This window comes from Teleopsis dalmanni, unplaced genomic scaffold (genome assembly GCF_002237135.1).
Source record: "Teleopsis dalmanni isolate 2A unplaced genomic scaffold, ASM223713v2 unscaffolded_contig_0998, whole genome shotgun sequence".
Classification (NCBI taxonomy): domain Eukaryota; kingdom Metazoa; phylum Arthropoda; class Insecta; order Diptera; family Diopsidae; genus Teleopsis; species Teleopsis dalmanni.
Genome location: NW_024032380.1, coordinates 1 through 10622, shown reverse-complemented (window position 1 = coordinate 10622; position 10622 = coordinate 1). Strand labels below are relative to the sequence as shown.

Sequence of the window (10622 nt, the reverse complement as noted above, 5' to 3'; positions counted from 1 at the left end):
CTGTGATCACTTGAGCGATTCCGTTGAAATATGATAATATTCACATGATTTAATAGAAGTGTAGCACACTCCCAAGTCTGTACCTTCATTCCTGATATATCATGATACTTTTAAAATACATCCGAATACAATATTTTGATAAGTTTTCTAATGATAGATGAAGCAGCATTGTCATAAGATACAAAATCATAAAGTAAAAAGTATAAATTATAAAGTATGCTCAACGTTTTCTTTTTCAGGCTCAACTGTCCTTGTTTATTAGGGGTTTCAAGGCTTTCAGAGTTGCGTTACAAGCAAATTTTTTAATGGGTTATGTCATCTAGTCAAATGTGTATCCTTTTAAGTGTTAGACCTATGCTTTTACTAATATGTTTCTCATGGCAGCATTAACAGCTAAAGAAACATTTAAAGATCCGAAAAAATAATGCTAAAAACTCCCTTTCTTATGTTGATTAAAAAATAGAATTAGGTATGGCATGAAAAGATATTGCTCAGTATAACAATTAATTTATAAGATCAAAGTTAATTGCTCAATATATCAATTAATCTATGATATCAAAGTCGATATCATTTCGAATAGTTGCAATGATGAATCTTTGAAATACCATTAACAAACTATGGTATATAATAAACAATAAAGTTTAACTAAAAATGACAGTTATAGATTTAGAAAAATAATGGAAGGACTCAAGATTTGGTGGAAAAAAAAATGAAAGAAGACAGACCCCTGATAACTTTCTGATCATACTTAACAAATCTTAAAATAAAAATGAATTTTAAATTGAATAAAATTAGACTTTAAAAAGCGAAGTTAAACTATTGAAGCAGTTTGGATAATGGATATCGTAAGTATAGAAACGAATGTTAATAGACCCCAAAAAAATATATTAATTATCAGATTAAATGGTATGCAATAAAAGAAAACAATGCCAATAAAACCCAAAATAAAATTAATTTCAAAATATGTACTATAAAATCAGATCTCGGATTCAAGTGTAGTCAAACAAATAATTAAAGAAGAGACTCTTTCAAATGAAAGCAGTAAGAACATTGAGAATATATGTTAGGAAAGCTGAACTGATCTCTAAATAGGATAAAAAAAAATATTATTAAATTAAAAAAATCATCATTCGGTTATAAGAAATATATTTAATTAATTTATTTAACATAAATTATTTATTTAATAAATTATTTTTGTTTTATTTTTTTACAAATTTTAACTTTTACAAAATTAATTTATAACTTATAATTTTCAATTTAATTATTTTTAATAATTTTTCAATAATCTTCTTAGGTAAAAATTAATCTTCTACGGCAGCGTGAAAAGCGACGAATTCTTATCTGTGTTTTAATATCATCCAAAGTTATCCTGTTATCACCATACAAATATTCCGGTTTGATAGCAGCACGCTCTATATCTAGAGGCATATTCAACATTGGTGTTTGATCCATTATTATTCTTTGATTCCTCATAACGTTGATAGTAGTCCATGTTTTACATTCCTTGGTTTTATTAATTTGAAAACGACTGAAAAACATCCATGTATGTCTCAACAGTTCCAAAATGATACTTGTTAATATCAGGCCGGTTATATCAATCGGTTTAACACGGAACATTGTAAAATTTTCCGAAATGTGTAGATGTGAAAAACTACTCATATTTATTTATTTTTGTTATTTTAATAAAATATTTGAAGATATTATTTGCTAAAGATACTGTTTACTTTAGTATTCGTTGTTATCTGATGTGTAGTCAATAATTTACTGATGTATATATTTAGTTTCTCAGTTTCTTTTATACTCAATTATCCCAAAAATATCCACAATAATTAAAAACAAATTAGAGGATAGTTCACCTATGTACTTTTTGTCAACGTGGCATTAAAATTTTTCCTTTATTTTGATGCGCAGGTAGTTTCTGTAGCGTGACTAAAATATTAGGAGCTTGTTTGTTTGTCCATAATTTTATATAGGCCTCATATAGGCCTCATTTCCTGGAACATATTACTATAATTATAATATTATAATACATGTTAGGACATGTTATAAATTTCATGAATTGTTATAAATTTAAAATAGTAGCAGCAAATAAATTAATGCCGTATTAAATAATATAATATATATTTAATAATACGATAATATGATACGATATTTGTTTTGTAATTTGAATCAAATGATGAGTAGGAAATTAGGTTTTGCTTCAAATATCTTGGTCGGTTGTATATTGAAATCAGTAGCGAAGCGTCAGCTTTTTGGCAAGGTGTTCACAATTTGATCAAAACTGAATTCCAACTATAACGTATTCTACCTACTCCTGAGTTTTGTCCTTCCCACAAGCACATAGCGTACAAGACCAACAAAACAATATATTTAAATGTTCGCAGCCTGTGATTTTTATGGTAAATACCTGTAGGAAAACGGCGACTTATCACAGATTTCGACATTTTTACAACAGGTACCAAATTCTTCATATCTGGAGTTAGTCTATTCATTTTATGAATTAAAACCATTTTTCAGAAGATTGTTTAAAAAAAAGATATCTGAATCAAATCTTTAATCACACATTTATCCATTTCTAAATATTATTTTCCACTTCAAATTTCTTTAATTTTTTTCTTTACTTTTACCATTTGCTAGTATAAAATTGCAATAATGACTTTGTTTTGGGTTTATTTCCAACCACTACATAAGTGTAAGAAACTCTCATGCATTCATTTACTCTTTTACTTTGTATTTACTAAGCGCGGTTCGGTTTTTTTACTGAACCATTTGCTCATATAAAACGGCAACCGTGACTTTGATTGTATTTGCACGCTTTGTATGATCTTATGGTTTAGTTAGGTTGATCTAGTCAAATGTAAAGCGATTTTCGCTCAGTCATTTTTTTTCTCTTTTGTATTTACTTTGCATAACATTGGAAGTTCACTTTTTTTATTGAACCGCTTGCACGCATTAATGTAAGAGTTATAATTATTTTACGTACTTATTTTGCGGGGCTTGTTTTCTCTTTTATTTTTATATTTGTTTGTATGTTTTGTGTTTATTCAGTACTGAACATAGTCCCAATGTGAATGTTATTTCATTGGCATGCTTTGTAAGCAGTGCGGTGCATTTTTTATTCTGAACCTTATTATATTTTAAGAGAAATTTATTTGAAATAAATTATTTCTATTTTATTAATTATAAGTAATGTTGGGTGTAACTAAAAAATGTATGTGTGATTTTGTTTGTATTATACGTTTTCTGTTTATGTTAACATGTTTGGAAAAGCTATTATAAAAAATGTTAAATAGCAAAATAGCGAGATTATTTACTTAATATAAAAAAGATCTAAAAAGGAAGCTTTGTTAAGGTGTTCAGTGAACACTCTGAACTATTCGACGCCTCGCCTCTGATTGAAATATTATTCTAGTGTCATACGCAATTTGGAATAGTATTATAGGTATAGAAAAAATTAATAGCATTTTTTGAATATAGATTACTTTTGGTACAAAAAAATTATAATAACAACTTCTAGTGATCAGCACTTTTGAGGAAAAAAATATTATTTAACTTAGAAAAAATATTGTTTAAATTGTATCCTCTCTTTGCCACTACTTCGTCCCAAATTTTAAGAAGATGTATCTATACGGAAAATAATTTATTGGCTGAAGAAAAAAAAATGGGAACGGGAGCTAGTGGAGTTCAGCTATTTCAATGAGTCGTTATAAAGATTTTGAGGGTTTCAAGGAAATATACACAATCCTCACAGCAGCTTTTATAAATATTTAAAATAGTTTTGATATTTAACAGTTAAAAATAAAGATATAATTAATTAATTCAATTATTCTACACCTGGCTTATGATTTCGTTCTAATATAACACAGCAGGTAAATTTGTTAATAAAATTTTCATAGCAAAGTAACAAAACTGCAGAAAAATGTGTGAACATAAAAGTCAAGTACGGCTTTGGGTTCGTTGGTTATGCAGAGCTGACTCTGACCTTCAACTTTGGCAGGGCACGAGTTTGATTCTAAGTAGTTGTAGTTTCAAAAAAAAATATTTCCTAATAATTAAACAAAAGAATTTTTTCCAAGACCACTGATGATGAATATTTGGCAATATTCGAAACAGTTATATGGTCAACCAAAAATTCAAATAATTAAAATAATGTAGAAAAGAATTTTTGTTGTTGTAGTTCACTGCTTTTAGAAATCCTCTTCATAAATATTTGGACTAAAAATTTTAATTTTAGGTATTATTAATTTTCTAGTTATTAATAATTTCAAAAATATTTTATTTCGAAATTGTCTTTTTTTAGATATCAATTATTTTGCAAATGCAATTTCAATTCAAGAAACCCTATAACTTTGGACTGCCTCTGTCACAAGGGGATAAAATATTTATTTAAGAATATATTTGATAACAATGTGAATGTCTTATCTTATTAGGAGAACATCCTAACGATTTCATAGTCTTTTAAATTATTTTTTAAATATTATAATAACATTAGTCATTCATAGCTATATAGTCCATGTAGGAACTAAGATTGGAGAATGAACATTCCACCATCCTTCTATATTTTTACTTTTATCCTACAGTTTATGATATTCATAACTCTCAGATCTTGTCACTCCATCTCTTTCTTGGCTTTTCTTTTCTTTTCGTTGTTTCAACTTTATTCAGGAAGACTAGAAAATGTAAATTTCTCTATTCTTCTCTATTTTTACTCCTATCCTCTAGTTGAAGACAATCACATCTCTCAGATCTTGTCACTCCATCCCTTTCTTGGTCTTCATTTTCTTCTCGTTGTTTTCAATTCTCTTTCTAAGATTCTGTCTACTCTTCTTTCTTCTGGCATCCTCACAACTTGTCCTACCCACTTTAAACGTTTCTTTTTTATGCGCTTGATTATTGTGTCACCTTTCATCAGCTGATTGAGTTTATCGTTATATCAAATACTGACACTTTGTTTGCTTTGGCATCAATTAATCTCAAGGTTTTACTTCCATAAGTGATTACAGGCCGTATAATTTAATAAAAATAAATTAAATTTATAATTAATTAAATAATTTTAATAATTTTTTATAACAAAATTTTGATTTTTCTTGATACATTTTTTAGATGTCATGAGTTTTCACACACTGAGTAAGGACCTGTTTCCAGTTTATATTCTAACGAGGATATTCAACATCGTTGTGTTAAAATAATATAATATATTTATTAAAATTAAATTATTTTTATAGTCATTATCTATATCCATATTTATATTATATCTATATATATATTTATATATGGCGCTCAAGATAGTACCAACAAATTTGGTATCTGTTTACGGTTCAAAGAGACGATATACGTTCTCTCTCTCTCTCTTTGCACTTTATTATTAGAGAAGAAAGAATTTGAAATCTAGAAAACAACTTTAACAAGAATTAACAAATTTATTGAATGTTCATTTCACGCGTAGTTTTCCATATATATACACATTACGTACTTTAATCTTTGTAATAATAAGTTCCAAAATCATATATATATAGTGTTTACCATAGTATTTTATCGATATTGAGATATACATATATTTTAAATATAGCAAACTTATAAATAAAAATAAAATCTGAAATGGCCAAGCCTCACTTTGGGGAACGGTCTTCTCGATCACAGTAATTCCTACGCCAGATAAGTTTCTGACACACAACAAATATGTTATTGTCAATTTAGATTTTAAGTAAAATTCTATAATTTTTTTTTAAGTCTGTATGAATTTCATTGAATCAATAATAAAAAATTATAATAAATCTACATGTATATGTTTTGATAATGGGCACTGTTTTGATCTACCGATTTACGCTTTATAATATTGAAGTTCAATGTTTAACTAATCTTCACCTTATGAACCGTTATAAATAATCCATTTATTAAATTCCATTTTGATTTTTAATAAATTATATTTAAAATGCATATTTATTAATACTGGTTTATATGTAACGTATATAATTTATTATAAAAAAAAAATGTTACAAGTCGATTGATAAATGATAAGATATAATAAGGACAATTAAAAAAATTAAACTAATTTTATGGTGAATATAGATGTAAAGTAATAAGATTTAATCTAATTATTTTCACATTAACAAGATGTAATTATTTTTATACAAGTTACTTCTACTCTGATATTTAAAATAGTTATAAATATTTATTATAAAACCTTGATTATACGAACATTTTGTTCCTTATAGAAAAATTAAAATCTACCAAATGAATAATAAGTTCTTAATAGAACTGTCTTATTTAATTCTCAAGATAGTTCCAATTATAGTTTACTTTAATATTTAAAGATTTCTTAATACATTTAAATTAATAGACGTTTGGTGCTTTCATTCTGAATATTCCTTTGGAACAGAGTTCAGGTTGAAGAACCAAGTCAAATAGCAAAAAAATAAAACTAAGTGGAAACATAAATAAATCTTTTATAAATTATATAAATTACTTAAAAAAAATCTTTAATAAATTTACTCAAATACTATTTAAAAATTTAGGTCCCGACTAATTAATTGTCTATGTGCCATGAAGATTTAGGTCCTGACTGTTACTTATACTTCTATATGTATTGATAATATATAACATTTTTCTCATTCTCTTTTTAGATATTGCCAAATATTTAAATTGAAATTTTATAAAATATAGTAATATAACAGAAATATAATTTAAAGGATATGTTTAGGATCCACTTTAGAGATGACGAAATATCAGTATAAATATTGATTAAACGAATAGCCGATTCTTTATTTTTACAAGTGGTATCTATTTCATATAGTGTATGGTGAAGGTATGATGTTGGAGATATCAATATAAGGCATAAAAAATAGATAAATGGTTAAAAATATCGTTTTTAAAGAAATTCAGATTGTTAGATGGGAAGTGTTTACTATAAAAATACTAATTCTTAGTAAACAAAGGCATTGCTAGATGGCGATTGATCAATCTATTCAGACAAAAAGTATTGGTATGACTGAAGCCCTTATTGTTGCAATGCAATGATATATAATAATAAAGATTCTGGAACCAAGACCAGATAGAACTAAAATTAAGCAATGAATAATAATTTTCGTAAATGTTTATTTAAAATTTTCGAAAATAAAGCAAGAGGATTTAAGTTAAAGAAGAACTTATAGTTCATAGTTAAGAATAAACTATGAATACAGTTCTTTAATAAACGAATTGATTTTTATCGTTCGTTTTGACGAAATAAACTAAATTCTTAATATAAACTATTGTTTTCAATAGAGAGATTTTTATCGAACAGTAGTGAATTGTAACAACAAAAATTTTTAGTATTTTTTAAGTAATTGAATTTTCGGCTGACTGTACAGGTTTTTAGAGACTTGCCATATACCTATTATCACCGACTAGTCAAAGATGGAATATTATCACAAGAAAAAGCTTTCCAAAGGAGCTATCAAAAGGAACTACATGACTAATGCAATTTTGAAAAATTACAAAATATTAACTTATCGTTAAAAAATTATTGACCACACCTTTCAAAATTATCTACAGGGCCAAACAACATCACGCTCACTCTGTCTTATGTACACACATCTAACGAAAGAAATAGTTTTCAACAATTTCCATAGATTATTTGAAAGACCACTATAAAACCATATAGTAAGTAAGTAAGTTCAAAACCAATACAGGAATAGTCTTACAAATTTTCGAGCAAAATCATCACAGCTCAAGTAAACAACTCAAATATTAATTTCTGATTGGCATTAATTCTGAAAAGATTTTACAGATCGCTAAATAGTATAAGATTCATATAGATCATTTAACAAATCACTGGTAACTTAGAATCAACTCAAAAATTTGAATAGCTCTCTCATATTTTTGGAGCAATGAATATATATAAGAAAGGAACATAACATACGAATATGATATATGGAATACAGAAATAACATGGAACATTATAATACAAGTTTCAGTGGATCTGAAAGCTATTATAGGCCAGTTAGAGAATATTTACATCCATATAGTGCAAGATGTGATTTACAGCGCATGATGTGATAAGTAGATAAATCCCAAGATGTGATAAGTAGAATAAAGAAAGCCCTGGGCGCTTTTACAAGGCTTCGTGAAGTGTGGAGCTCTAATATTTATAGTTTACACACAAAGATAAAAATCTTTAAAGCATGCATTCTTTCAGTTCTCCTGTATGGTTGCGAAACCTGGTTTGTTATGGAAAACATATAAAGCAAGCTGAAACTATTTGTTAACCGCTGTCTCCGCAGAATTTTGCGTATTTTCTGGCCAAACAGATTATCAAATCAAGACCTTTGGACCAGAATAAATATAAGAGATGTCAACCTTGAAATTCGCAAAAAAAATTTAGATTGATCGGGCATACACTTTTAAAGACTCCTACCGAAATTTTTCAACAGGCGTTGGTGTACAACCCACAAGATCGCAGAGGAAGAGGTCGTCCAAAAACAACAAGGAGAAGGTCAACGTTAAATGAAAAAAAAAACCGTTTCGCAGCTCCTAGGAAGAAGAATAAGCAACATTATTGATATGAAAGACGTAGCGTTGTGGCGCGAAAGGTGAAAGCGACTTATAGACAGCTCATTACATAAGTATGTCCAGTATAAGAGGTTGCTCGAAATCATTGAGTCGAGCAAGGCTTATTATTATTATTATATAGACCAATATAAACTTATATATCACCTCGAAAAGACAGGAATTAAAAAAAAGGATTTCTTTTTATCGGATTGTGTTTCGATCTTTAGATCTAGTTTAAGCATAGAATTTTTACAGAAGAGGTTAAGAAAAAAAGGGGAATAAAAGAAAGGAAATAAAAAAAGGAAATAAGAAAATGAGGAAAATAAAAGTAAGGAAAAAGGTCTATTATAAAAATTTGGACATTGGATTAATTATTATTAAGCTATAACATAATTGGGAATAACAAAATTATTAATTTTTCATTTAATTAAATATTTTTAATTTTTATTGAATTTGAAAATGAAAAAAATTCTTACTAATTTATTCCTTTGTGTATTTACTTTAGTCACTGACGATAATATTTTTTTTAATTATATTATAGTTTTATATTGTCTATAGTAGCACTACTAAAAGTTATTAATTTCACTTTCGTTGCTTATTTTTATAATTGTGTTATTTCTAAATTATGAACTATAGTTTATTTACAGAAAAGCAATCACAATTAGCAATAAAATATTGTAAATCACAAAAAATGCATTTGTTAAGTAATTTTTTATTGAATAATATTTAAGATTGCGAATAATCCGGCAATTCACTGTGCGACATTAGTCGCGGAAAGTTAATCTGTTAATGCAATGTGCTTTTTGTGTGAAGTACAGGAAGACTTGAATTGGAATCTTACCTGCGACGGCTGCGAATTGTCGATGTCACTCAGCGGAACTTGCTTATATGCGGCGCTGTGCGGTATGTTGCCTTTAGACGGCTGTTGGATTGGTGCAGGTGTTGGCAAAGGAGTTGAAGCAGCTAATGCGGAAGATTTGTGTGGAGCCATTTGGGAGCCTGGGGAAGAGTTCGACGACGATGCAGCTGGAGACGGCGTTGTGGCACGGAACACTGGACTATTGCTGGTATTTGATTTATTGGTCTGCCATTCACTTGGTTTCGGAGGCAATTCCGGCGGTTGATTACGGAATATCGCGCTGTTTTCGGGTATATTTTGATACTTCGGCTGTGGTTTGGGTGGCGGTGATGGTGTGATAATTTGTACTTTTGGCTGGTAAGATTCATTAACGTTTGGCAGTAACTTGTGCAATTGAGATTCGTTATTTAAATCTGTAGTGTCTGGCGCGTAACCATTTAAACCAAAGAATTTTGATTTAGCATCGTTCAGAGCGGCTTTCACTGCGGCTATACTGTGACTGGCTTCGTTTAGTTCCGATTGCGAATGTTGACTAAGCGGTCTTTGCACTGGACTTACGTTCGCAGCTATTGTGTTTGCAACGGGTAATGCTTGTGCGGTTGTGTTGTTCGGTGGTAATTTGTGTGGTGTGGCGTAGCAGGGGGAGTTCAACTGACTGGTAATTTGTTGTTGTTGACTGTGATTGGAGCTTCGATTGCCATTTGGAATTATAGGCTGTTTTTGTTGTTGTTGATGTTGTTTATTATTATCGCTGAACTTAAATGATATTTCGGTGTATAGTGGAGAGTGGGGATCTGTTCCATTCAGCGCTGCTGTGGCTGCTGTTGATGATGCAGATGTCGATGACGTTGTTGGTATTATTTGCGGTTTAAGTTTTGCTGTATTCGTGTTAACTGTTGCGGGCATGCTGAGATTATCATAGACGCTTACTGGCCTGTCGTCATACACTTCCATTATATAGTCTATATTTTAATGGAAATTCTCTGTGTACTTTGTATTATCACTATCTTGTATATTTTGAGTGCAACGTGTTCGTTAAGTTATCGAGCTTTTGTTTTTCGTCGTTATTTATTCGGTAACTGTTGCTGTGAAGTATATAAATATCTCAATACCCACTATGGTAATACTGAGCTAATCCAATAAGTTATCATGATGTAACTGCTGAAATTAAATAATTAAAAAAGGATTAGTTGGAGATTAAAATTTTCCGCTTTTTACAACTATAATAAAACTT

The 10622-nt window shown here is 28.8% G+C and overlaps 1 protein-coding gene across 1 annotated transcript; it reads right to left on the bottom strand.

The window, feature by feature from the left end:
• Positions 1 to 9279: 9279 nt before the first annotated feature.
• On the bottom strand, positions 9280 to 10551 carry LOC119663860 (flocculation protein FLO11-like). Its single transcript, XM_038073462.1, has one exon. It carries the CDS (start codon positions 10340 to 10342, stop codon positions 9308 to 9310), a length of 1035 nt encoding a protein of 344 aa, XP_037929390.1. The 5' UTR covers positions 10343 to 10551; the 3' UTR covers positions 9280 to 9307.
• Positions 10552 to 10622: the final 71 nt, after the last annotated feature.

Excerpts from the sequence above, each read along its gene's own strand:
- LOC119663860 (XM_038073462.1), bottom strand. The coding sequence starts at position 10,342 with ATGGAAGTGTATGACGACAGGCCAGTAAGCGTCTATGATAATCTCAGC.